This window comes from Rhizopus microsporus (genome assembly GCF_002708625.1).
Source record: "Rhizopus microsporus ATCC 52813 unplaced genomic scaffold scaffold_14, whole genome shotgun sequence".
NCBI classification, from domain to species: Eukaryota; Fungi; Mucoromycota; class Mucoromycetes; order Mucorales; family Rhizopodaceae; genus Rhizopus; species Rhizopus microsporus.
In genome coordinates, this window is record NW_019671929.1 from 311,471 (window position 1) to 336,535 (window position 25,065).

General features: G+C 36.9%; 12 protein-coding genes across 12 annotated transcripts; 6 read left to right on the forward strand and 6 right to left on the reverse strand.

Moving 5' to 3' along the window:
* Window positions 1-36: 36 nt before the first annotated feature.
* Window positions 37-1,789, forward strand: RHIMIDRAFT_285596 (ubiquinone biosynthesis hydrox; the record flags this gene model as incomplete). The annotated part of the gene is made up of 6 exons (XM_023613295.1): window positions 37-169; window positions 219-362; window positions 421-767; window positions 817-993; window positions 1,044-1,682; window positions 1,730-1,789. The coding sequence occupies 6 exons, from the start codon at window positions 37-39 to the stop codon at window positions 1,787-1,789; spliced, it is 1,500 nt and encodes a 499-aa protein (XP_023463983.1).
* Window positions 1,790-1,884: 95 nt separating this feature from the next.
* On the reverse strand, window positions 1,885-2,470 carry RHIMIDRAFT_205702 (uncharacterized protein; the record flags this gene model as incomplete). The annotated part of the gene is made up of 3 exons (XM_023606849.1): window positions 1,885-2,169; window positions 2,222-2,335; window positions 2,390-2,470. 3 exons carry the CDS (start codon window positions 2,468-2,470, stop codon window positions 1,885-1,887), a joined length of 480 nt encoding a protein of 159 aa, XP_023463984.1.
* Window positions 2,471-2,632: 162 nt separating this feature from the next.
* On the forward strand, window positions 2,633-4,221 carry RHIMIDRAFT_239753 (NMD3-domain-containing protein; the record flags this gene model as incomplete). The annotated part of the gene is made up of 2 exons (XM_023609232.1): window positions 2,633-2,667; window positions 2,739-4,221. The coding sequence occupies 2 exons, from the start codon at window positions 2,633-2,635 to the stop codon at window positions 4,219-4,221; spliced, it is 1,518 nt and encodes a 505-aa protein (XP_023463985.1).
* Window positions 4,222-4,852: 631 nt separating this feature from the next.
* Window positions 4,853-5,845, forward strand: RHIMIDRAFT_260379 (helix-loop-helix DNA-binding protein). The gene is made up of 2 exons (XM_023611457.1): window positions 4,853-5,118; window positions 5,161-5,845. The coding sequence occupies exons 1-2, from the start codon at window positions 4,901-4,903 to the stop codon at window positions 5,531-5,533; spliced, it is 591 nt and encodes a 196-aa protein (XP_023463986.1). The 5' UTR covers window positions 4,853-4,900; the 3' UTR covers window positions 5,534-5,845.
* Window positions 5,846-6,013: 168 nt separating this feature from the next.
* Window positions 6,014-8,157, reverse strand: RHIMIDRAFT_260381 (uncharacterized protein). Its single transcript, XM_023611458.1, has 4 exons — window positions 7,816-8,157; window positions 7,676-7,767; window positions 6,882-7,621; window positions 6,014-6,820 (listed from the first exon to the last, which is right to left on the reverse strand). Exons 1-4 carry the CDS (start codon window positions 8,142-8,144, stop codon window positions 6,116-6,118), a joined length of 1,866 nt encoding a protein of 621 aa, XP_023463987.1. The 5' UTR covers window positions 8,145-8,157; the 3' UTR covers window positions 6,014-6,115.
* Window positions 8,158-13,332: 5,175 nt separating this feature from the next.
* Window positions 13,333-13,714, forward strand: RHIMIDRAFT_205780 (DUF1909-domain-containing protein; the record flags this gene model as incomplete). Its single annotated transcript, XM_023606854.1, has 3 exons — window positions 13,333-13,410; window positions 13,467-13,537; window positions 13,588-13,714. Coding segments are annotated over 3 exons (276 nt in total), but the record flags the coding sequence as incomplete, so codon positions are not given.
* A 187-nt stretch (window positions 13,715-13,901) lies between these two features.
* RHIMIDRAFT_245394 (glycoside hydrolase/deacetylase) lies at window positions 13,902-15,159 on the reverse strand (the record flags this gene model as incomplete). Its single annotated transcript, XM_023610194.1, has 2 exons — window positions 13,902-14,878; window positions 14,931-15,159. 2 exons carry the CDS (start codon window positions 15,157-15,159, stop codon window positions 13,902-13,904), a joined length of 1,206 nt encoding a protein of 401 aa, XP_023463989.1.
* A 1,050-nt stretch (window positions 15,160-16,209) lies between these two features.
* On the forward strand, window positions 16,210-17,414 carry RHIMIDRAFT_36785 (single hybrid motif-containing protein). Its single transcript, XM_023615157.1, has 5 exons — window positions 16,210-16,413; window positions 16,466-16,671; window positions 16,730-16,865; window positions 16,917-17,347; window positions 17,396-17,414. The coding sequence occupies exons 1-4, from the start codon at window positions 16,371-16,373 to the stop codon at window positions 17,213-17,215; spliced, it is 684 nt and encodes a 227-aa protein (XP_023463990.1). The 5' UTR covers window positions 16,210-16,370; the 3' UTR covers window positions 17,216-17,347; window positions 17,396-17,414.
* Window positions 17,415-19,209: 1,795 nt separating this feature from the next.
* RHIMIDRAFT_239759 (uncharacterized protein) lies at window positions 19,210-19,875 on the reverse strand (the record flags this gene model as incomplete). The annotated part of the gene is made up of 2 exons (XM_023609233.1): window positions 19,210-19,527; window positions 19,585-19,875. 2 exons carry the CDS (start codon window positions 19,873-19,875, stop codon window positions 19,210-19,212), a joined length of 609 nt encoding a protein of 202 aa, XP_023463991.1.
* Window positions 19,876-20,197: 322 nt separating this feature from the next.
* On the forward strand, window positions 20,198-22,337 carry RHIMIDRAFT_239760 (uncharacterized protein; the record flags this gene model as incomplete). Its single annotated transcript, XM_023609234.1, has 4 exons — window positions 20,198-20,464; window positions 20,510-20,664; window positions 20,709-21,874; window positions 21,949-22,337. The coding sequence occupies 4 exons, from the start codon at window positions 20,198-20,200 to the stop codon at window positions 22,335-22,337; spliced, it is 1,977 nt and encodes a 658-aa protein (XP_023463992.1).
* RHIMIDRAFT_36865 (ubiquitin-domain-containing protein) lies at window positions 22,229-23,593 on the reverse strand. The gene is made up of 2 exons (XM_023615158.1): window positions 23,237-23,593; window positions 22,229-23,187 (listed from the first exon to the last, which is right to left on the reverse strand). Exons 1-2 carry the CDS (start codon window positions 23,484-23,486, stop codon window positions 22,451-22,453), a joined length of 987 nt encoding a protein of 328 aa, XP_023463993.1. The 5' UTR covers window positions 23,487-23,593; the 3' UTR covers window positions 22,229-22,450.
* Window positions 23,574-24,460, reverse strand: RHIMIDRAFT_239762 (uncharacterized protein; the record flags this gene model as incomplete). Its single annotated transcript, XM_023609235.1, has 5 exons — window positions 23,574-23,701; window positions 23,764-23,919; window positions 23,969-24,230; window positions 24,285-24,393; window positions 24,444-24,460. 5 exons carry the CDS (start codon window positions 24,458-24,460, stop codon window positions 23,574-23,576), a joined length of 672 nt encoding a protein of 223 aa, XP_023463994.1.
* Between the last annotated feature and the right edge of the window lie 605 nt (window positions 24,461-25,065).

The following is a 25,065-nucleotide window of genomic DNA, read 5'->3' on the forward strand; positions in this document are numbered from 1 at the left end:
CTTTTTTCACCTTTTTTTTCTAAATAAAACCTCACCATGTTGCGTTCATTCCAAAGATCTTGTTTTCTAGGCAAAAGAAATTTTGCAACAAGTATTTCTCGAGATCTTGCTTATGATGTTGTTATTATTGGTGGAGGAGTGGCCGGTGTCACGCTTGCTTGTGCCTTGGGTAAGCAAATATATATATATAGAAAACAAGTTTAACCCCATGTATGCAGCCTCTAGTCCAGCTGTCAGCCGTCGGCGTATTGCACTTGTTGAAGCCATGGATTTAACAGGCGTTAAAAGCTGGGAACCTAAACAGGACAATTATTCTAACCGCGTCGTTTCTTTGACACCTGGCACAATGAACTTTTTTTCCAGTAAAAATATATATACACACGCAAGCAGTCATGAAAGTTTAACTTGTCATCATTTTAGAGATTGGCGTTAAAAGTCATATGTTACTCGACAGAACGCATGGGTATCGTGATATGAAGGTTTGGGATGGTGTCACAGGGGCAAGGATTCACTTGGATTCGGCTCTTTTAAATACAAACGGTCAGCAACAGACAATCGCTTATATGGTAGAGAATGTAAATGTTCAGAGCGCTGCCTTAAAACGTATCGAAGAATGCCGTGAACAGGGCGTGCATATTGATATATTCCAGAAAACAAAAGTAGCAGAGATTAACAGAGAGTCTGAGACGTCTCATGATGGTATTGATCTGAAAGACTGGCCAACGATCCATTTGGATGACGGGAAGACGCTGAAAGCACGTTTATTGGTAATGATATCTTTACATTTATTTTACGTTTGCTGATGTGCCAAGACAGGTAGGAGCTGACGGTATCAATAGTCCAGTACGTGATTTTGCAGGAATCGAGTCTCTCGGCTGGGATTATGACGCACAAGGGGTTGTTGCCACTCTTAAATTAGACCCTGAGCGTCCTGAGAGTAGCCTTACTGCGTGGCAACGATTCTTGCCGACAGGACCTATTGCCATGCTTCCGGTAAGATATACATGATTAGTTATGCTTGAAAGTTATTGATTATGCTGTAGCTTGCTGAAGGATATGCTTCTATGGTATGGTCCACTTACCCAGGAATTGCCAAAGCACTCAAAACTATACCAACGTCCGATTTCTGTACGATGGTCAATGCTGCCTTCCGAATGTCACATGTCGACCTCAGCTATCTCTATAAACAAATAACACGAGGAAAGAACCATGACATTCAAGGGGAGTATGAGTGGAGAGAGAGCATAGCAAAGAAATCATTAAGCGATAATGAGATTCTTGAACGAGAGCATTCTCTTCCACCACAAGTCATTGACGTTCAACAGTATTCTCGAGCCTCCTTTCCTTTCCGTCTACGTAATGCTGAAAGGTATGTGGCAGATCGAGTTGCGCTTGTGGGAGATGCGGCCCATGCAACCCATCCACTTGCTGGACAAGGATTAAATCAGGGTATACTGGATGTAGAGTGTCTATCTACACTTGTTGAAAAAGGCACAATGGAAGGCCAAGACATTGGCAATATTCATTTACTAAGACAATATGCTTCTGAGCGTTACTTACGCAATATCATGATGATTAGCTCATGTGACAAGTTACATAGACTTTACTCAACAGATGTAGCACCTGTTACTTGGATCCGATCTCTTGGTCTTAACGCTGTCAATCAAATGGATTTCTTAAAGGTAAATAAAACGACATACTTATACTTGATCTCTCATTTTTTTCAAAGGCTGAGATTATGAAATATGCGATGGGCATTGAATACAACGGAGACATTAGACGCATGTAAATACTGAACACACACATATGCCTTTATTATAAAAAATAATGATTTTTCTTCTATTTACAATAAAAATAATTTCTCTTTGATGCTCTCTTTCTTTCTTATTCTTCCATATCCATCGTCTGTGTTTGTTCCTTTTCGGATTTGATAGCTTGAACTCTCTTTTTGTGTTCAAGGGGTGCCAATTCAATGTTCTGGTTGACAACACGGATATCTTCAGCCTTCTCTTTGTCTTTATTAGGAGCCATACGGTTCTTATAGAATGCACGTTCACGCTTAGCACGAATTTCTTGTACTCGCTTCATGGCCTTGATTGTTGTGGCCATCAAGTTACGATCATAGCGAACAGGAACATTACGACGTTTCTCGAATTCAAATGTAGAATCCTAAAGAAAGAGAAAGTGAGAATCAATGTAGGATGATCATATTTAAACTTACAATAACCATTTCTTTGCCGCTTGCCTTTCTGAAAGCTTTAGTCCAACGAACCTTACGAGGATTACGCTTCATCTTGAAGTTTTTGTGACATTTAGATCGGCAAAAACGGAAGGTCTAAGGATCAAAAGTTAATCAACCAGACATTTTCTCTGTGTATAAGAAAACTACCTTACTGTCGTTACGGACAAACATGGTTCCATGTCCAGGATAACAAGGTCCTGAGCAAAAGTAACAACGAGTAATATGCATTTGTTAGTGGAAAAAAAAAATTTAAAGAGAACAAATAGGAGCAGTAATTGATATTTCAGATTTATAAAGCTGCGGGTGGCTTAGCTGCCTTTTTTTATGATTATAAGCAGCAAAAGAGAAATATTTTTCTCTTTTAGATCTTCTTTTTCCTAGAAACAAATCATGGAATATCATCCTGAAATTACGGAACAGTTAATGTAAGTTGATAGAAATAGAGTCAAACTAGAGGGAAAAAAAAAAAGAATCTAATGACCTCTTTTCATTATAGTTTATGTCCTGGCTGTGGTGCACCCACTCCTCCTAATGCTGCCAATATGTGTGTCAACTGTATTCGTAACGAAGTTGATATCACAGAAGGTATTCCTAAACATGCTACAATTCACTTTTGTCGTAACTGCGAACGATACCTTCAACCACCTGGAATCTGGGTCACAGCAGAGTTAGAATCTCGAGAACTGTTGACACTGTGTCTCAAGAAACTGAAGGGATTAAATCGAGTCCGATTGGTTGATGCTGGCTTTATCTGGACTGAACCACACAGTAGACGTATCAAGGTGAAGTTGACAATTCAAAAGGAAGTCTTTGCCAATACGATCTTGCAGCAAGTCTTTGAAGTCGAATATGTGGTATCAAGTCAACAGTGTGATGAATGTACACGATTGGCTGCTCAAAATACATGGAAGGCAGTAGTGCAAGTCCGACAAAAGGTAGAGCATAAACGTACATTCTTGTTCTTGGAACAAATCATCTTGAAACACAACGCACACAAAGATACAACCAACATCAAAGAAGCCAAGGATGGTATTGATTTTTACTATGGTAGTCGTAACCATGCCATCAAGATGGTCGAATTCTTGCAGGCAGTTGTACCTATGCGATATAAGACAAGTGAACAGTTGATTTCAAAAGATATTCATACAAGCGTAAGCAACTATAAATTTACATACTCCTGTGAAATTGTGCCTGTATGTCGAGACGACCTTGTGTGTATACCAAAGAAACTAGCCAATAATTTTGGAAATATCAATCGATTATTAATATGTACAAGAATTAGTAATTCAATTCATTTGTTGGATGTAAATACATTAGCCACAGCCGATGTTAGTACAACTCAATATTATAGACAACCCTTCCAAGCATTAGCCAGTGCAAAGAGTATGGTCGAATACTATGTATTAGATGTCGAGCCTCTGGGGCCTGTGGATGGCAAAAAAGTGTTGTGTGATGTCCATGTTGCAAGAATGTCAGACTTTGGTAGAAATGATGAACAATTCATCGCCAGATCCCATCTGGGTGCACTGTTGAATCCTGGTGACACTGTCATGGGTTACGATTTGACAAGGACCAACTTTAACAATGAAGAGTTTGATCGACTCAATGCTTCAGACTTACCTGACGTCATCCTTGTACGTAAATCTTATCCTGCACGTAAGAAGAAGTCAAGACAAAGAAACTGGAAGTTACAACAATTGGGTAAAGAAGTGGACGAAATGTTACCTCGTAAACAAGAACAAGCTCGTATTGAAAATGACATGGAACTGTTTATGAGAGATATTGAAGAAGATCCCGAGTTCAGAGCCAACATCAATATTTTCAAGAATAGCGGCTTGATGGAAACTGAAGACGCGGTAGAAGAAGAAGAAGAGGAATTACCCGAGATTTCATTAGAAGAAATGATGGATGAAATGGCCATTCATATGGATGAACCTGATCATCCAGTTCATGATGAAGATGAAGAAATGGAAATGTAATAAAGCTTTATTTTGTTGGTTTTCTTGTAAATTTCCCACCGATTTGTGATAATGCGCCTCCAATGGCTGCAAATGGCATAGCTATCAAGTTGAATAACGTATTGTTTCCTCCTGTTTTGGATTTTGTGTTGGGTGATGTGAATGGCTCGTTTGTATTTGACATTGAAAAAGTGAGACAGAGAAAAGGGAGAAAAGTAGTCCTTTTTATAAACAATCATGGTTGGTAGTGACGTACTTGTGAGGTCAGGAATAGAAAGTGGGTCTGTTCCTGAATTACTTGCACCTATTTAAAGCTTATTGTGGCGAAAAAATTATATGCATCAAACTATGATGCATATGATATGTATTCATGCAGGGTGAATAAGGGATATGATAAAAAGATAAGCAGATAGCCCTTTATATCCCCATAAAGACTATTGTGTATATGTGTGTGTATGGTTTTATTAGGATGAGTGGTGCTTGTGGAGTATTATTGTTAGGATGAATACATCACTTGCATATGTGTATATATACATATACAAATATGTATCATCCAGTTACTGTCATCACGTTATCTTTATAACAGTAAGATACGTCATTATTTAGAGAAGATATTTTTTATTATTTTCTCTTTTTTCTTTTTCTTTTAAATAATAATAATACTAATATTAATAATAATATCGTACAATCATTTAACAAAATGTATTCAACTATAGATCACAATAGCAACAATAACAGCAACAGCAATAGTAATAATAGTACAGTAAAACTACCTTATAATACAATGCCTTCTATATCAGATAGAATATACAACAATAAATATCAACCTGTTTATCAGCAACCACCTTCGAGTAATAATAGAGAAACAACAGATGTGTCAAGTCCTAATAGCATGGAAGATGAAATGATGCAAAAAAAGTAAGATAACCACAAGAATAAGCATAGTAAACTGATATAAAGAAGCATGCAGGAAATATTTGAGAAGAAGAGACGAAGAAGAGAAAGTCACAATGCTGTAGAAAGAAGAAGAAGAGAGAATATAAATGAAAGAATAAATGAATTGGCGACACTATTACCTGATAGTAGAGAAGCCATCAAATCCAACAAGGGAACTATCTTGCGAAAGTCAGTGGACCATATTCGATATTTACATGATAAACTAAGACAGCATCAACAACGTATACAGGAACTTGAGAGCGCTTTGGAATTATATCGTGTCAGATTGGGTCAGCAGATGATGCCACCACCTGGTCATCCTTTAGATTTATCTGCAATACAACCACATTATCATCATCCTTCACTTCCTCCTCCAAGTAATATCAAAGATATGTAAAGCCATCTATTCTATTTCCCCTCTCTCCTTTTTCTCTTTGCTACGTACTTTTGTGTATGTGTGTGTCCTTTTATCCATTAGTCCATTATTTATTGTTGTATTTCGTATTACCCAAAATAGTATAAAACAAAATAAAATTATATCCCAAATAATACTTTTTTCTTTTTCAAGTGAAGACAATACAAATGTGTTCCTTATATGAGAAAGGGAGAGCACTTGATTTATGAACCGACGTCAAAGAGAAAAGTATACTTTTTCAATTGACAGGTTGCTCCCTCTCCCAAAAAAGCTCAGCAGTCTGAAGTTTTGGACCAGTAAAATATTCTTAAAATAGAAAAATGCTACGCACGCAGTTGCTAGAATAGTTTTGTTCCTCTAAAAAGACTTATACTTCAAAGAAAAAGGATACTAATGTAAAAGGCTTATTTAAGCAACAACTTAATACTTTAATACATAACTATGATTAAAAAGGTTATCAGAGTTTTTATTTGGCTTTATCCAGGACGTAATGTAATAGGGTAGTTGTAGTGTAGTCAAATATTGAAAATATATGTATGCTGTGCTTGTCTTGTATCAGCTTTGTTAATGAGCTATGCCATGTTCGTCTTCCAATTTAAGCACAAGGCGCTTCTTATCTTCTGTTGCATGGTTTCCTATTTTTACACGTATACTTTTCGCCCTTTTGAATGCTTCACTGCTACTCATATTGGAGATGTTTCGCAAGCTCTGAGAGGCCAGTGGTGTCATCTCCATAGTCATCAAACTAATCTGGGAATTTCCTCTGCCATTCGAATGCTTGATACCAATCGACCACACAATCAGCCACCATACTACTGGTAAGAACATCAGTGCGAACAAGATATAACAATATATCTTGTTGGTGGAATATACAGGTGGATCAGTTGCGAATATCAGTCCTTCCGTCGTGGTTTGTGTAAAGTAACCGCCCGTGACATAAGGAGCAATTGCATAATTCAAGTCAAACATTTGCATAGCAGGCTTTAGATAGTCGAACATGGTTATTGTAGTAGGATAGTTCATGTTCCATACACGCAAATATTGAATGAATGGGCGGTATTGGGGAGAAATGAATTCTTTCAAGAGAGCTTGCTGCATAAGATATGCGTTTATCATAACTCCTATGCTACGCGTAGTGTTGTCGGCATCCTTAGTGGCCTGAAAAAGCGCTGTGTTGTTACCAAGTACATGATCAAAATCAAAGGTGATTGGAACTGAGGTTTCCTGCCCATGTTTTACGAGTGTACCATTTGATGTCTTCCAGTCAGTCTGTAATAATTATTTTTAGAATGAGTATTCAGTTATATGCGCATAAACAAAGGAAGCTTACCGTGTTGAGGCTTGAGCGGAATGTACATCGAGCATATGATATATCACCAATTTCGGTTAAAGCAGAGCAACACCTAGTCTTTGGATAGGCCAAAACAAATGTTTGATTGCCTACATATGGTCTATATTGAGGATCATAGTCTGAGTAAAGAAGGCCTAAAGTAATAAATCCTCCAGGTGCTAGTGGAGGTTTATAGTTTTGCAGATCATGGAATGTGCGATTAAGCATTTCTCCTGCATAAAAAAATTTTGGAACATTAACGAGTGTCTTATTTTGTTCAATTTCAGTGTAATATCTTGCTGGTGTTGTTAATTCTTTGTAGTTGGATTGATTAACAATTGGTTCTTGATCTGTTACTGGGGTGCAGTCAAGCGAGGTCGAGACGAAGCTCTTATTCCTGAATACACAATAATCAGCGTAGGATGGACAGGTATAAGCTCCATTGAATGGTGCATGTCTAGCAACATTAGCAAAGCTCATTGGAATCAAATAGTTATCATATGTCAGGCCGTTGAGTGTTGGAGGAATTGGAAGTGATGATAGATTGGTTCGATCATTCACGTAAAATGGCTCATTGTAGTAAAGATGTGAATCAACAATGCTGGTTAGATTGCGTTTTAGTGAAACCGGTACAATCAGTTCTTGTGACACAGGTGACAATACCAAAAGACCAAGGTTAAAGACGAGCGCAAAAATTAAGACAATATCGATAAAGGCACCCCTAATTGCAGTAAGAAAACCTAACAATAAGAAATAAGCCTAGCCAGTACTTTATGCATTGTTCTATATCCTACCTCCCATGCCTCTCGTGCAGCCATCATAGATGTCTGCTACAGTGAGTGGAGCGCCGTTTCTAAGCTTAATCCACTTGTACTCGGATATTGCCCTATGATAGCGCTTAGTGAATGTTTCTATTACATGCACACTATATTACATTGCTATTCCACTCCCAGTGAAAATTGCGTATAGGTTTAAAAGTAGCGAGATAAGCGAAGTTATCTTCATCTTGGCAAGGGTGTAATCCAAAGGCTTTCCATCCGCATTTAACAATACGAGCAAAATAGCGGTAGCAAAAAAAATAGATACAAAAACAAGAAATAGAGACTTGAGCAGTACAGAGAATGAACGTTTGTTTTCGTTTCTGTCTTCATAAGGGTAACTGGATCTGTCATGTATGTTACCATCGTTACGATTTGTCACGGTCTCAGCCAATGGTATGTCTTCAGTAGATGAGTACTTCCATTTTTTATCACTTATTGGCATGTCAAATGTATTTTGATCAAGGAAAAGAAATAGATGGAAAAGAAAAGATTTAAAAGAAAGCTGATCCGTTCATTATCAAAGTCGCACAAAAAGGATGTGCAAACGCCATAAAATTTGATGTGTTCCCAGGTGTCCATTGTACAAATCAGCGTGTTGATCTCCTTTTTATACTCCTCTAAACATGTATATATTTCAACGTAACCATGGTTACCGATGTCAATTTGTATAACAATGTACACTGAGTATGCTTTATAGAGTATGTACCTATGTTGTAAATAGATAACTACAGATGACAAATGTTGCAGTGCTTTAGCAAAAGCTGGATTTTTACAAATGTGTTATCTTGGATAACGCACATTGTATTACGAATATATCATTGCTAATCTCACTCCATGTATTTCTTGAACGCCACAGTCATTTGAAAAGGTGATCTTGCCAAATTATCTAATCAGTAAAGACTTGCTACAGTAGAATATCACTAGGATATTATTAATTGAACAGTACTAATGATTTTTCTTGCTATCTACTCCTATCAACCAAAAGGAGTATTCATTTTAAATAGGGTTATTCTTTGTTGTAAAATGACCAATTAGAGATTGATTTCTCTTAAAGTAACCAAAGCTTCAAAAATTTATTGTTTCACTATTTAATTTCTTGTGTGTTTTTGCACAGTAGTACAATTAACTGATTCGTGGCAAAGCCTTAAAAACGAGGCGCAGTTGTGGGAAGAGATCAGAAAATCCAAGACATGGTGGTTGAGTTATTATATTGCCGAGTATTAACATGTGCGGCTTATATACTATTTGAAAGCACCATATATCATCAATTTTAATGGATGGTTGATTTTTCAAGGTTAATCTGTAGCTCTCTATCATAGTTTTTTGACGTATCAACCTGGAGGAATTTGTGGCTTATATTATGTATAGATAGCTGCTTGACTTTCTCAACCCTCCATACACGTTATCAAGTCAATCTCAGCCTTTAGTTGAATTTCGTTAATAAAAATTGGGAGAAAGTGTTCACAAGGGAGCTTGAAGAAAATTTTACTTACGACAATTTGTCACAGACTCTAGAGTATTTTAAAAAATGCCCCAATCTCATAGTCTTCTTTTGAAAAGCTACTGTTATTGGATGAAATTTTAACTCTTCAAAAACAAACAAAAAAGTTTGGCTTAGGACGATAAGCCAAAAACTCTAGGATCTTTATTTCGGAGCAAAGTTTCCCATTGTGCTAGGACTATGAGGGCGTGGAAGTCCTAAATTCGTCCTATTTTAAAAGAACTGAGTAGGCAATTAAAGAAATCTGAAGAAGTGTTACAATTTCATGACACTGCTTTGATTTTATTGTGCTCTCATTTTCTTCTTCTTGATAAATACCTACAAAAGATCTTGTGCAGCTGGTTTTTTTTAAAAAAAACTTTGCAAGAGGCTTGTAAGTGATATTGATAATACTCTTCTCTTGGTTACCATTTTGTGCTCAAGAATAGCTTTAGTAACAAAAGCTGATAGTTTTCAGCACGATAAATGGTTGCTGGAGGTTTCCATCATCAGCGCACCAGGGCCATTAGTTAATAAACGCAAAAGTGTAATATGACTTGAGAATAGATGCATTTTTGTGTTGTATCTTCATACTTGCACGCAAGAGTGCAATTGTCTTTGGGCATCTGCGTATTTCACTCAATATGTCATTAAAAATTAATATCAATGTTCGGATACTGCAACACATACCCATCGTTCTTGAAGCTGGGTGCTCTCATATTGACTTTAGTATTCAACGCTATTGTAGTCTTCTATTCTCAGATCTGGTATTGTGGAAACAATAGGCACATTTTGTTGGAGAAGACCTTCACACATACTTCGCAATAAATAAAAGCAGGCTAACCAAAGAGTGCACAACATGATATAAAGTTATTATACAATGTACTCAGCAATTTTGAATCAAATAGTATATGGAATAGATCTTCATGTGGTTTGCAGTCCAAGAACATTTAGAATTTTCCTCCAGTGTTACCTGGATGTCTTTGCTACTTTTCAATATTTTTTTAACCCTGCAGGAAGCATATGCCTACTTTTCTATTTTTTTCGTCTTTTTAAACTGCAACACAGAACGCAATGCATTGTTTTGCATATACTTGTGCTTTGTAGGTTTATCATAATCCACATGCTCACAGATGTTTGTGATTTCTGCATATACCGTGAGTATATATTTTTCCGTCATCGAAAATAAAAAGTCATGTTATCAAGAGGAAGGGGGTGCATATTTTTAGAATATAAAAAGATAAATTAACTCTTGTGTAAAATGGAAGCTTTGATATCACAAACCATAATTTCATCATTTTAACCTGTTGATGCGCATATTTGGACTAATTTAGTCCTGCATCCTCTTTAACATCGCTAGCCAGCAGATAAATTTAATTCTTGGAAGCCAAGCATCTATCAAAAAAGGAATACGAGAGGTTTATCCTACTTTATGTAAGCATCAGCAGATACAGGTTTGGTTAGTTTGATGACCCCTAGCGCTCAATTTATCATCTATAGTCCTCCAATGCTTCCCTTGACTGTAGACTAGAACAATCCAATAGGGACACCGTAGTAAATGTGTGATTCTTCGTCTACGTGTGTCCATATAACTCTGAGCTTTAGAAGTGTTATGAGCGATACCTCTCAAGGGCTGAATGCCTAGCCTTTTCTTCTGAATAGACTTGAGTTATCACTTCCTTTTCGCATATGGCTCCAAAAATAGTTACAGTAATGTACTTGTTTGAAGGAGTGGCTTGCTTTAACCGGTGATCCTTTCTTTAATCTGTTGAAGTTTATGCGAATACGTATGTTGAAACTTGTTAATTCAATCATCAAAGTAAGCATATACAGAGGAGCTGATATGTGTGGCTGGTAATTTAGCTATATAGGATTTGGCCGAGAGTGCGCAGCATTCCATAAACGATACTCTTAAGCAATTTGAATCAATAACAAATATGTATAAATCAGCATTCTATGACACTGTAAAGAAGCAAAAGACTTGTGATATAAAAGAAATACAGTGCATCATCACGCTTGATGAGGCTAGCATCCTGAGTCTTGCCAAATGAGATTATATTAAACTATGTTTAGCCACCATTCCAGTTACCTGAACCTAGCGCCACCAAATGATCACAGATTTTGAGCTAGTCACGGCAGTTCATGTGAGTTCACTTTCAGTTTGTTTTATGAAAGCATATGCCTGTAAACTCCTCGTACAGTCTCCAGTTCTAGAGCAGATCAGTATCACTAAACAGCTAGGATGCGAGATGAATGCATTACCAAGGCTGGGAAACCATATTGAGAATGAAAAGTGTTTTTTTAAGTCTTGTATTATGCCTGAGTTACAACAGTAAAAGACATATTAACAATTTGCAATACATGTGAAAGAATAAGTAAACAGGTTAAGGGGTAGACTGAATGTCACAAGCATAACGATAGAGTGATATCTCACAAAGTTTTGTAAAGGAAGGATAGATACTACAAGAAGGTTTGTATCATAATACAAAGAAACTTCCCAAAGCAGACACGTCCTCCTTAAAGATAACCTTTTTCATATCATCTTGTCTTCTTTTGGTGTAACAGTATATAGCAAGTAATTAAAAAAGAAACTCAAAATCGGGAATAAGGCAATTCTAGGTCATATTTGTGGGTTTTCAAGTTGTGCTTTTCACAGGGGCAGTATCTTATACTAAGCATGTTTCTCGCAGTTCTCCTGGCAGCAAAATAAGACATCTCACAAAAAAAATGTATCAAATATTTAATTTAATATATGTATGTATCTTTAGACAATCAATTTATCTTTATTTGAATTCATGGGACATTGCACAGCTGATAGTCATTCATCATTACCATAGTCTTAATTTAGACTCAGTGTTCAATATCTCTTCCAGAGTTATCTACTTGCACAGACTTTGTTATATATAATAAACAAAACTTGTTGGTGGTAGTGCAGTTCTTATTTTACAAAAAAAAAAAACAAAACAAATCGAGAAAATGATGTACTCAGTCGGCCAATTAATTTATTTGATTCGGCAAAGTGAAACTATATGCACCACCTTAGTCTACGTTAAACAAACTTGTGCTTCTCCTGGTTTAACAAAAATAAAGGCCCTTAATCCGGCAATCATACGGACGCCTTCATTATCCAGATTGGGTAATGTAAAACCCTATTTTAAACAGATCTAGCCTCATATATTTTTATGTTGCTTCGTGTGTGTAAACTAGAGTTAAATAGTTGTACCAACACTGTTACAGCTTGGCATTAAGACCTTCAATCTCACCAAGCAAGTATACTTCTATTTTGTATTTGTGACATCTATTTACACTTGGTTATCTTTGAGCAACATTTTACAGCGTTGCTGGATAAGCTGTATAATTTGACATGATGCACTTTCACTGAGTACGTCATTAGTAAGCAATTACTGCGCCAAGTCTAATGCAAGTATCACCACCACTATTCTCAAATAAGTGTATTGCTTCCGAAAAGTGAAGTTGCACATGGTGAATAGCAATGTTGCCTTTTCATTTAACAGATGCAAAATATTCATGTGTGCAACTTCTCCCTTTTTCTTATTCTAAAAAGCTGTACCCCATGAGCTAAACGTAATATATTTTCTTCTAGCATCGACACAATAATTATCTAAAAGTTAGACTATGTAAAACCTGATTTTTTTTTTAAAAAAATAATATGGTTTACTATCATTACTAAAAACTCCAACACCACTGATTAAGCTTATGAACACAAGTCTAACCTTTATTCAAGTCTAAAGTATAAGCGGGTTCAACCTTTCAGTATCTGACAATCAGAACATCAAAAGCAGGAGTACAACTTAAATTTATTCTCAAAATCGCTGTTCTCTTTATCTTCGATCTACTTTATTCTTGAGAAATGCAGGCTGATGTTCCCAGACTATGCATAAAAGCATGACTTCATATTTCAAACAGATACAAACTTGTATGACAAATGAACCCTGATAAAATGTGTCTTTTAACAAAATGACCAACGAAGGCCGAGACATCTGTGTAACATTGATCTCCAGGCACAGACACAGAGTGAGAGAAAAATTTTTTTCAGCCTCTTTTACATTTTGCAACAACAACAACAAGATGGGAAACGTAAGAGACAAGAATATCTTTTGAAGGTCACATGACTAAACATTATGAGTAGGGAGCCAAGGCTCAAATGAAGCGTGAGCGTAATGCCAAACAGAATCAAAAGAAGGACGGTGCATCTCAATTGAAAGCTGTCAGTTTCAAAAAGCAATGTTCATAAACTGTGTTGTACTCATGGTTATTTATTAGAATGCTGCTGCCAAAAACATCATTTGCAAGACTTGTTTCCAAACTTTTCTTTGCACATCTCGTGAAAAGGCGTAAGTTTGATTCAAATGTGTCAATTTCAAGTGCTTACTTTTTTATGTAGTTTAACTGAACATGCTCAAAACAAGCATAACAAGACGATGAAGGAATGCTTCCCTGGTAAGTTTACTGTTAGTTGTCAATTACAGTGCTTTAACAAGTATATACTAGATTATGTTCCTCCCAGTTAAAACTCAAGAATACAATATCTATCATTCATATACGCATCTTATCTATTACATAATTCTTTTATAAATAAAAAAAGTTGTTAACATTACTCTTTAATGGAGGGGAAAAAAAGGGGGAAAAATACACGATATGAATTAATAAGAAATTGTTGCTTTATGTAATTCTACAAATGATATGGGGGAAATATGCTTAGAGCAAGACAAGGGCAGCAGCAGCAGCAGCGACACCCAAACCAACAGCGCTGGAAGAAACGGAGGAAGCACCTGAGGTAGAGGCAACGTTGGCAGCAATAGGTTGGCTACCGGCAGGAGCAGCATTAGCAGCATTGGCAGCGGGAGCAGCGGGATCAGCGGGAGCAGCAGCATTGGCAGCAGGGGCAGCAGGAGCGTTAGAGTCTAAGCGGATGGTAGTAGTACCAGGAGCATCAGCGGTAGTGGTGGAAGTGGTAGTGTTGGTAGGAACGGTAGCATTGTCCTTGTACATGGTGACGTTGTTACAGATGCCGACAGGAACCAACTTGTAAGCCTTTTGAAGAGTGGGTGTAATACGGATAGCAGCATTAACTGTCTTTTCGTAGAGATCGTGTTCAAGAGAGATACCACCGACCTTGGCATTCTTAGCTTCTTGAGCCCACTTGGTGACGTTACCATCGATCCAGGATTCCTTGAAGCTGTGAGGGTTGGAGGCAGCAGCCCAATCATTTGTGTCGTAGTTCCAGATGACAGGGATGAAACCAAGAGCAGCAGCGACATCACGGACACGGTTATCGATATCACCATAGGGAGGTCTAAAGTACTTGGGAGCGACGCCAGTGACTTCCTTGATGGCCAATTCGTTCCACTTGAGTTCGGCAACGATTTGCTCGTTGGTAAGACTGGTCATGTAGCTATGAGACCAGGTGTGCATGGCAATTTCGTGTCCGGACTTGTAAGCGCGCAAAGCATATTCGGGGAACTTGACAACTTGTCCACCGACCATGAAGAAGGTTGCCTTGACATTGATCTTGTCCAAGTAATCGTAAAGCTTGGGACTGAATTCGGAAGGTCCGTCATCGTAAGTAAGAGCCCATTGGCCCTTAGGACATTGGTAGAGGTCGTCTTTGCCGAAACAACCAGTGAAGGTCCAGTCACAGTAAGGATCTTGACCTTCGACTTCAGGCTTAGGTCCTAAAGGAAGAATGGGATCAACAATTATTCAAAGTAATTTCGTTATTTTTACCTTCACCGTTGCCAACCTTGTATACGGGAGCCTTGGTGACATTGGCGCTCTTGATCAACTCGAGCCATTCAGGCTTGGGAGTGGGAACACTTCCGGGCTCAGGGAAAGTTTCAGTGAATTTGAAGGTGGATGGTGTAGTGGTAGTCTTTGTTCCTGAAGTGTGTGCTCCAGGATGAGCGTTGACGATAGCGAGGGCAACGGAAGCAAGAACAAAGAGTTGTTGATACATTTGAAAAGGAAAGGAAAGGGAAGGGATGTAAACTCAATATGAAAGAGAAAATAAAATAGGTCTTTTATATACACTTTATGAAGTGTGGCACAAGGTGAATTCTAAGAAAGCGCGCTTCGTTTGGTCAAGATATTTTTGGATTAGGGTGAAACAAGACGGATGCCCAATGCCAACTCATTGCAGCGATCAACTCTATTTGTAGATAGAAAGAGGTTTACAGCTAGTAAAAACTCGAGAATTACATCCAAAATAATACATTCATTTCCCGTGGCTCGTGTATATGATCCGATTTAAGAAGACATAAACAGTGGAGTTGATCTCATCACTGTTAGTTTTCTCTATGAGACTTCATTTACGCAGAATGATTACATCATACATGTGGGTGAATTCCCAAGTAAAAGGATGGGCAGAAGCAGATAAAAAGAAAGAAGAAAAGACAGAAAAAGATGGATAAATGGCACATTCAACTCGGTTTCTGTTCTTTCCATTGTTTCTTTGAATTAATTGCAATTCCTTTCTGAGCTTTCAATTTAAATGTCCGATAATAAATCAAAAATAAGGCACGCTTTAACTGACAAGGAAGAAATGAAAGACATTTTTGCAATGCCACTTTGGTTTCCCTAAAATATAGCTTACAAACGTTTGTCTCTTTATTATTTGCATCTGAGCTGTGACTTTGTGTAAATTGTTGCTTAGAACAGCTTAACTTTCAAACATGTCTTGTGTTAAAAAGTCATTGATGAATCAGGCTGTTTTTTTCTCTTACTTATTATCCAGATTTCCCTCATTGTCATTTTTTCCTTCTTTTACGCTTGGATATGCTTATAAAAAGTCATTCTCTTTTGAATTAGAACATCAGTCATCAACCACTCAACTTACTTTCATGTAAAAGGGAAAAAAAAAGAAAAGCGAGAAAGAGAGAAAAAGAAAGAAAAATACACTAGGCACGCACTGAGAGCATAATAGACGCGTTTTAATATAGAAGCATATAAAATATACCAAGCAGAAAAAGAAAGAGAGAGATAAACGTTGGTATATCAGAAAAAGTGATTTACTCTTCTATATTTCCGTTCTCATGTAAATCATTGGGGGTGTTATGGACTTTAAACAGTCACAACCCAAAAAAACCCTTCCCGTCATTTCTGCCTAGATTCCCGCTAATAACCACAACAAGATTTTTTTTTTCTTGCTTTGTAGGAAATCCCCTTGCAATGTACCGCATCAGCCGTTTGAACAAGATTATCAAAGTATCAGGTATAACTTAATGCACGCGTATATATTTGTGTGTGCTGACTTGTGTTTTTAGGCTTCCATACTTTGGCACCATGTTCAGCCATTAGTCGATTTAATTTACCTGCCATGAGTCCTACAATGACCGAAGGCACGATTCACAAGTGGAAAAAGCAAGAAGGCGAGACATTTTCAGCAGGTGATGTCCTTTTAGAATTGGAGACGGATAAAGCACAAATTGATGTTGAGGCTCCTGAAGACGGCGTGTTGGCCAAGATTATTGTAAGTATAAAGAATAATAGGGCTCTATTTTTGTATTGATGGGAGTTTTTCTTTTAAGCTCAAGGAAGGTAACAAGGCGCCTGTAAATACGTTGATTGCCCTTATTGCAGAAGAAGGGGATGATCTTTCGAATATCGAAATTCCAGAGGAAGAAAAAGAAGCTCCTGCAGTCAAAGTAGAAGAAAAGGAACAAGGTAAAAAAAAAAGTAATAATAAAATCATGAAAAGCTTATTGTAATCTGTAGAGAACAAGAAGGCTCCTGAGGCAAGCAAGGGACCTGCAGTATCACCTATTTCGCATCATGATATTGATACCAAGCAACTTAAAAAGCCACTGTCTCCTGCTGTTTTAAGTTTAGTCTTAAAGTATGGTATCAAGGATGTGGGTAGTATTAAGCCATCGGGATATGGTGGCCGTATCTTGAAGGGTGATGTACTTGCTCATCTTGGATTGATTGCTCCTAAACCTGCTCCTCAGCCCAACTTTACAGCAGCTCCTCCTCGAGATCAGATTGTGTTTGCAAAGGTAGTACAGATGATATAAAAGGAGAATCTTTTTTTTAATTTTTTGTACTATAGTCACTCAAGGAGGGGAAGAAGGAAGGGGAGAAGAAAGAAGACAAGGCTCCTAAGTTTATAAGTAAACAAATAGCCATGGATAAAGTGCAGATGGATGGTAAATAAACATAATAAACATAAATAAATAATACTAACCTTACTACAGTAACCGAATTCATTCACATGGCTGCTGAACGTGCAGTTAAGGATATTGAAAAGAAAGAGTTAAAGGGAATAATAGTGAAGAAGAAGACGAATGATGAATGGAAGTAAGTTGAACGATTATAAAAGGAAATTACCTAAAAGAAGAATAGGATATTCCATTTAGCTGAGCCTAGATATGATTTCATTATGGATCGCTATGAACCTAGAGCGTATACATTAAAGGTAGATGTGATGGAAGGAAAGAGAGCCAAATCGAGTAAGGATCAAGAAATGATTGATTTGATTGGCTATCTTGGAGGACAAGAAAAGGTGAAAGAAGATAAAAATAGAGTACAAGTTAAATTGGATGGAACGGATGCCAAGGCAAATGAATTCCTTGATCGAATTGAATTTTATGTTGAACATCCTGATGAGTTGGTGCTACCTTAGTCATGTATACAACAACACATGGATAAATAAAGTGTACGGATAAATTTATACATATATTATTGACACACAACCTCAGAAAGGGCCACAGCACAGCACATTTTTATTTTTACTTTCCGCACACATTTTTGTTTTTTGAAAATAAGGACCTACATGCACCAGAAAATAGACTAATGTGACGGATGCTTCTTCTTTATAATATAAGGTTGTCCATTCATATGAAATACGAATATGTCATAACTGCACTTGAGGATCTTGACCAAACTGACAGCACAGAGTTAGAATAAAGGTATATCTTTTTATCTCTTTCTTGAAATATAAGCCAAGATGACGACTTTATAAAGTCATGTTTAGCGTGACGCTACACATTGAAAAGGTTTGTTGGACGACATCACAGGTTACTAGCTTCTTCTCATAGATTCCCTTGTGCGCGTAATGTACACCAAAATATGGTAATTCTGTGGATTCTATATATAATTCTCTCTCTCTCTCTCTCACATTCATCTCTAAGGTTCTACCGAACGTGTAAGGCACTGCTTACAAAAAGTTCCATAGGAATCATGGTCTAATGCCGAGCATTTAAGCGTTTAAGCAAGAAGTTTTATTTTTATGATAAAGATCCCACGAAACCAAAGCTGAAGGAAGAGAACTGTCATTTTTCTGGGACTTAAACCACAGACGTATCAAGAAAAGAGTGGAGCAACTACAAAAAGATGCGTGAATTAAGCTATCAACTCAAGACCTATTTGTGTAATAATCAGAAAGGACTTATCCGCGGTGTAAGGAGCCAAAAAAAAGGTTGTATAGTTTAGTTTATTGTTTTTCATTAGCAAATCCCATCTTAAAGAATCAAATAGCAAGCCAATCATAATTAAATTCATGACTTTTATATAATCATAATTGGCAACAAGACAAACGTAAAGCAAGAATTCTAGAAAAATAAAAGCCGCTATTATGAACATATATTGCAGAGGGGGATGCCGAGCTGTATACATGTACACACATATTATTGACACATTTGCGGAGAGAATTTCAATATTTCTATAAAAAGTAATTTATTTGTGTGGCGCAACTGAAGTCAGATTGATATCACGGTTTTCATTGTGATGCATAGAAATGCCCCGATCCTTTTTTTCTTAATCATCCCATTTTTTTTTTTATTGTTTATCCTTTTTCTCTCTCCTTTTTTGCTTTTAGTGCAGAAAATGTATTTTAATATTTATCAGGGCACGTGTTTATATTTGTCGATCAAATGCGTTTATACACGTGATGTATATAAAAGTGTTTATTATTATTATTATTATACACATAAATATTTAAAAAAGAAGGGATGCATTATATAAAATGTTTGTATGTACAGATGCGCTTAAAAGTCTACTGCTACTACTATTAATAATATGTATTCATTATCCTTGAAGCAGCTAATGCAGACACAGAAGATGACCAACTGAGAATAGGTTTACATAATATTTGGGAATTGGATGATCTAGATTTCTTTTGGTAATAATATACTTCATCCTCCTCTTCTTCTAAACTTCTCTTTTGTGTCACTGGCATTAAAAATAGCGACCATAATTGCTGACACTGCATTGTCCACTGATAAAATTGGTGCTGTGAGATACAAATGTTGTAATCAAGTGCAGATAAAAATTCAGCTTCCATTCTATTTAATTCCTTGATCGGAATTCCTGATACACTTGACCAAGTCTAAAACAATCAATTTAATTTTCTTTCCTTTTTTATTTATATATAAATCATGATTACCTTATTTGTAAATGTACTATCCTCCAAGTATTTATTAGCCAAGATGAGTGCGGTAGTAAATAATCTTATTTCTGATCCAATAGAAAGGTCGATATGAGGATAAGCTGATCTTAGACGATGGATATAATAGAGTGCGACTAGGATACATGTACAGCTTATTTGTGTTGCTTTTAATACTTTTTGTATAAATTGTCTTGATTTGCTTATATTTAATGTCCAAATGGTGGGTAATATTACTGTACAAAATTCAGTCAATTGAGAACTGTCTGTTATTGAAAGAATAGAAGCCATTTTAAAATAGAAAGAGAACAAGAATAAAAAAAAAGAAAAAGAAAAGCAGGGCTATTTATACTTCTTTTTTTTCTAAAGTAGATCCCATCGGACTTGTTGAATGACAACTTTTTTTTTTTTTAAAGTTACAATATAAGTCTCTCCCTTAACCCTTTTTTGACAACATCCTTCCTATCCTCCCAATTTTTTTTTTTTTTTTTTAGTTCATGCATTTCGTCACATGGAATCTTTTGCCGAGAAGGCGGACATTTATTGTTTCAAAAGTTACACATGAGATTAAGGCGGGAACTTTTTTAAATCTTTCCTTTTTTCTTTCTTTAAAATGTCCAATACGGTTATTTTAATTAAAAATACTAAAAAAAGATTTGAAATAAATTTAAAAAAAGAGCAACATATTAGAGACTATGTTCATCATATCACACAGACCCAATCATTGCCTCCTTACTATTCTATCTCACTTTTGTCGCTCATTTCATCTGCTTTATTAGAAATTAATCAAATAGAACATCCAGTTGACAAGAATAAAAAGAAGTCATTCTTGAATGCATATCAATCCACTACGTTAGCTTATAATAATAAACCAGAAGAGGTATATTTTTAATATTTTCAATTATGATGATTAACTTGTCTTTAGGATGTCTTTCCTAGAGCTTATCATACTCTTGTTCATTGTCCTGTACCCAACCTGTTTGATACTTTACTAGAATTAGAATCAAGTTATACCTTGGCTATTCAGGAACTATATGTATCAAGGGATCATGAATTGACTAATATCAAAGCAAGGCAGGTGTCAAGCATCAATGTGTCTTCATTTTATCTTATATTTTTGTTAGACACGCAAAGGAAATAGAATCTTCTTCAGCCAACATGACAAGTTTATTCACACGACATGTAGAAGAAATGGAATTGTTTGAAGCTACTTGGCAATCAGATATTCTTCAATTACAACAAACACAACGTCAGGAATATAGAGAATTTGTCATTGAGTTATACCGCGAATACCAAAACAGGTCAGAGGAAAAGCCGGATGGAAAGGAAATGGTGGAAGCAGCTGCTAGTCGTGTCAAGGCTTGGGATCATCCAGACACAGGTTCCCTTCATTCTTCTTCTTCTTCTAAACGAAGAGCCAGCTCAATTCTGAGTAATGGTGAATACACAGAGGGCGTAAAGAGTATTCAAGAAATGGGATTTGCTAAAGACCAAGCTGAGACAGCACTAATGCTCTCAAATCAATCAGTCGAGGCTGCCATCGCCCTCTTACTCGAGAACCGTGCCAAGGTGGACGCTCACATTCCCCTGCGTCGTTCTATTCAGACAACAAGGTCCAGGAGTAACAGCTCGATCGAAAACAAACGTCACTCCCTTCAACGTGCCTCATCTTTGGGTAACACCAACAAAACCGGAAAAAGCTGGAACCCTATTTCATTCCTGCAGCAACAGAAACATGCCATGGAGAACACTCACTTGAGCTCCGTTCGAAAGTTAGGTGGCTGGTTAGGTAAGGCCATGGAAAATTTGGGGATTGAGGAAGATAAGCCGAAACCTGCGCCCCCTTTGGCTGAATCATTCACTATCATGATGGGAACTGCTCAGGTGAAATCGACGCACAATTTACGTCTCCTTGTCACCGATCAAGTGATACCCTGTGATCCTCTCCGAGACGTGGCTTATCGTGCTGAAACAGCAACTAAACTCTATACAAGTCATCTGAGTGCAACCGTTGTCTTGGTCGATTTGAACGACCTCCGTCGTCAGGATCAGCCGGCAGGTTATGGTTGGAGGCAGTACAAGGCAGGCAAGGCAGGGAACCAATCACTCTTTGAGCGGTGTCAGCAATCGACAGAGTTTCACTTTGCTGATATAGAAACCCAATTATCCGTCATTCAACAGGACTTTGAATGTCATCCTGAAGGGTTACAGGAAGGTTCCTTTTTTGTCACAAAACATTCTAATTTACCCAATATTCAAGTCGTATTTCACTTGGTCATTGATAGCACAAGTAACAAAAAAAAAAAAAAAAAGCCAAAAAAAAAATCATCTGATCATCATCCTTCGCACACACACATGTATTAGGTATCAGTACTCTTGATGTATCCAATAGACATTCTCTCATTCTTGGATTACGCAGTATTCTAAAATTGACAAGTCAGTATGATATTTCCTCCTTATCCATTCCGCTCTCACTGTTACCAGACAAGTTTTTGGTGCAACCTGAACAGATCCCCAATTATCAGCTTTGGTTACAAAAACGAGGTGAAGTGGTCATGAAATGCATCAAGGGTTACTTGATTGAACACTCCCAGAGTGGTAAGCGTGTACTACAAGAAGAAAACAATCTGGGCTTGAGAACGATCGAATTTATCCTGCCTCCCATTTCAAATCACATGGATGATGTAAGTCAACAGGATGTTCTTTTTCAACAATTCAGAAATTTACTCGTCAATCTATTTCGTACGAGTTAATAATAAAAAGGATATTTACAGAAAAATAAAGGGAGGGCTAAAACTCGTGTGGATAAGAAGGCAGATGACTTTCTCTCCTTTTATAGTTTATTTATAAAAAAAACACAATTAATCTAAATGTTGCCACTAAACAGTAACTCAATAGCAGCATTCACATTGCCTCCTGTTGCTATCAAGGCTCGAATATTCTTTGCTGCATCCCAAAATCCCATTTCGTTCAATTGTTGCAACTGAACCTGGAAGCGCTCCTCAGGTGGACGTGTATCCACTTGAGTATTGGTATTATTATTACCTCCAAATAAGGCTGCCATACGTTGTTGTAACTGAGGATCCACAGGAGGTACACCACTGCCAAGACCAGCAAATGGATTTTCTGCCGCAGGTTGCTGACTAGCAGGATTAGCTCCTCCAAACATGGAAGCCATGGTAGCCATTTGACGAATCATGTCTGGATTGGATAACATTTGTCTGAATTCAGGTGATTGCAACATCTGTCTGATCTCTGGTCCCATATTTGATAATTGAGGATTAGTTTGAATGATAGAATCTAAAACAGCAGGATTTTGAAGTACACTTGACATGTATTGTGCAAACATGGGGTTCTGAAGCATCTGGTTGGCCATGTTGGGATCAAGTAGACTTCCAAAGCTGTTGCCCATCGCACCTGCTCCGAAGCCAGAACCGAATAGATTAAAAGGATTGCTTTGAGAATCGGCAGGCATGCCTGCTAATCCTGCAAACGGATTGTTTGGAATAGATTGTGTGTTGGTATTGTTGTCATTTGTTTGTGGTGCACTGGCTGTTGTGGTTGTTGTTGTTGTTGGAGCAGCAGCAGCAGGTGTACTGCTTGCTAAGTAGATGTTATTTTCTAATTTTATATACATTTATATTTATATTACCTTTAGGTGCACCTGGTTGCGATCCCTTTACCATGTGGACGGTATTGCCGTCTCCAATTTTGCAATCGGACAAAGTATCATTGTCTTTCAATACACGACCAGAATAGATGAGTCTTTGTCTTTCGGCAGGTACATCTGTCTTTTCAGCAATCATCTCTTTGAACTCAAGCACACTCTTGCTTGGATCAATGGTAATAACAAACTTTTTATCGCCTGAAGCTTTGACGTTGACGTTGATAGTAGAAGACATGATTACAAAATGAAAGAAACAAGCAGAAAAAAAAAAAGGAAATTATATGTAAGGCAGTATGACGTGTACCACCCTTTTTTGGTAACTTTATTTTTTTTCTTTCTTCTTCTTTTTATCCTTCTTTTCCTTTTTAACCTTCTTCACAGGCTCTTTTACGTCTTCTTCCTCAAGAGATCGTTTTCTATTCTCTTCTTCCTTTGGCTTTTCATCCTCTCCTATAATATAAAACAATGAGATATACCATTTATTGGGATCACTTTGTTATAAATATATTTACTTGAATAGTAACCAGTTGGCAAGAAACGCAGCTTGAGACCTTCAGGCTGTTCTCGTTTGTAGATGGGTGAGTCACGAATGGATTCTGCTAATGCTGTTGAATCAGGAATATCAACAATTTCATCCAAAATTAAACAATGCTCGAATGGTTTATCCACTTTAAGAAATTATAAGATACGCGCATATATGTCTATGATTTATATTACCTTTTACAAATTTGCCATTATCTTCACGGCTAGGCACCAAGCAATCGAAACTTAACATTTCTTGTCCACTAATGCCAACATCATTTTGCGCTTTATCATCATCAATGCTATTACTACTGCTACTGCTACTACTGCTAAAGCTGTCTGTGGGCACCTTGTATAGAGCATATTTATTATTGTCTTTTTCTAATTTGGCGAGCTTAGATGTTGTTGTTGCTGTTGGGACTTTTAACTTTAATTGTTCCAGATCCTTTTCTGAAATCTATAGTAAATTTCATCAATAAAAACATGCATTTACAAATACACAAACACATACGTTGTCAGGAATACGAATCAACCAAAGCTCTTTATCGTCGTCTTGAAGTATTTCTTTATCAAAAGGTGAAGAATATTTTGAGAGACATGGTTTGAAACCTCTAGGAATACTTGAATAATATATTAACAATATGTTGCCTTTGTTCTATGCTAATCTTACGTGTTGATGCTTGTCATTCTATATGTAAAATATGTATACTCTTTTTTTCCTCACAAAAAAAAATACTCTCAAATACAAAGTCACTCGAGTGGCTTCAAATTCAGTATGTTTCTCTGTGTGTTCGCTACATTATTTATCCTTTCCCTAAATGGGCACACTTTTTTTTTAATCAGTATCGGCTGCAGATTGATCGTGCGACAGACCAAAATGATGCTCGTACTACAGTTTACACATATAAAAAACAAGAGCCATTCTCATGACCACAAGTGATTAAATGTACGTGTGTATATGTGTGTGTGTTCAAAGAAACGCATGTTACTCTAAACACACAAAATTATGTTAAAAGAACTTCAAGAAGGGAGGTAACTTACTATCTCCTCTCCTTGTTTCCGAAACCTATCGTCACATTAGTATTATTCCACTGCCTTTATTCACCAATCATTTCCTTTTTTATGAGTGTTGGCGTAAATAAACGATTCAATGTTTATCCCTTTCTTTCTTTTTAAGGTTAAATGATTGTTTGCGCACTTTATGTGTAACATTGACCCGGTGAGTATAAACAACCAATCATGTGCAAAAAGAATTCTAGAAAATAGGAGTATCAAATCAACAGTCACGCATA

Coding starts and splice junctions, on each gene's coding strand:
- RHIMIDRAFT_36865 (XM_023615158.1), bottom strand. CDS start 23,486: ATGTCTTCTACTATCAACGTCAACGTCAAAGCTTCAGGCGATAAAAAG. Junction 23,188..23,236: donor GCAACCAGGTGCACCTAAAG/GTAATATAAATA, acceptor ACATCTACTTAG/CAAGCAGTACACCTGCTGCT.
- RHIMIDRAFT_260381 (XM_023611458.1), bottom strand. CDS start 8,144: ATGCCAATAAGTGATAAAAAATGGAAGTACTCATCTACTGAAGACATA. Junction 7,768..7,815: donor ACTGGGAGTGGAATAGCAAT/GTAATATAGTGT, acceptor GCGCTATCATAG/GGCAATATCCGAGTACAAGT. Junction 7,622..7,675: donor CTGCACGAGAGGCATGGGAG/GTAGGATATAGA, acceptor TCTTATTGTTAG/GTTTTCTTACTGCAATTAGG.
- RHIMIDRAFT_260379 (XM_023611457.1), top strand. CDS start 4,901: ATGTATTCAACTATAGATCACAATAGCAACAATAACAGCAACAGCAAT. Junction 5,119..5,160: donor GATGAAATGATGCAAAAAAA/GTAAGATAACCA, acceptor ACTGATATAAAG/AAGCATGCAGGAAATATTTG.
- RHIMIDRAFT_36785 (XM_023615157.1), top strand. CDS start 16,371: ATGTACCGCATCAGCCGTTTGAACAAGATTATCAAAGTATCAG. Junction 16,414..16,465: donor CAAGATTATCAAAGTATCAG/GTATAACTTAAT, acceptor TTGTGTTTTTAG/GCTTCCATACTTTGGCACCA. Junction 16,866..16,916: donor AGTAGAAGAAAAGGAACAAG/GTAAAAAAAAAA, acceptor TGTAATCTGTAG/AGAACAAGAAGGCTCCTGAG.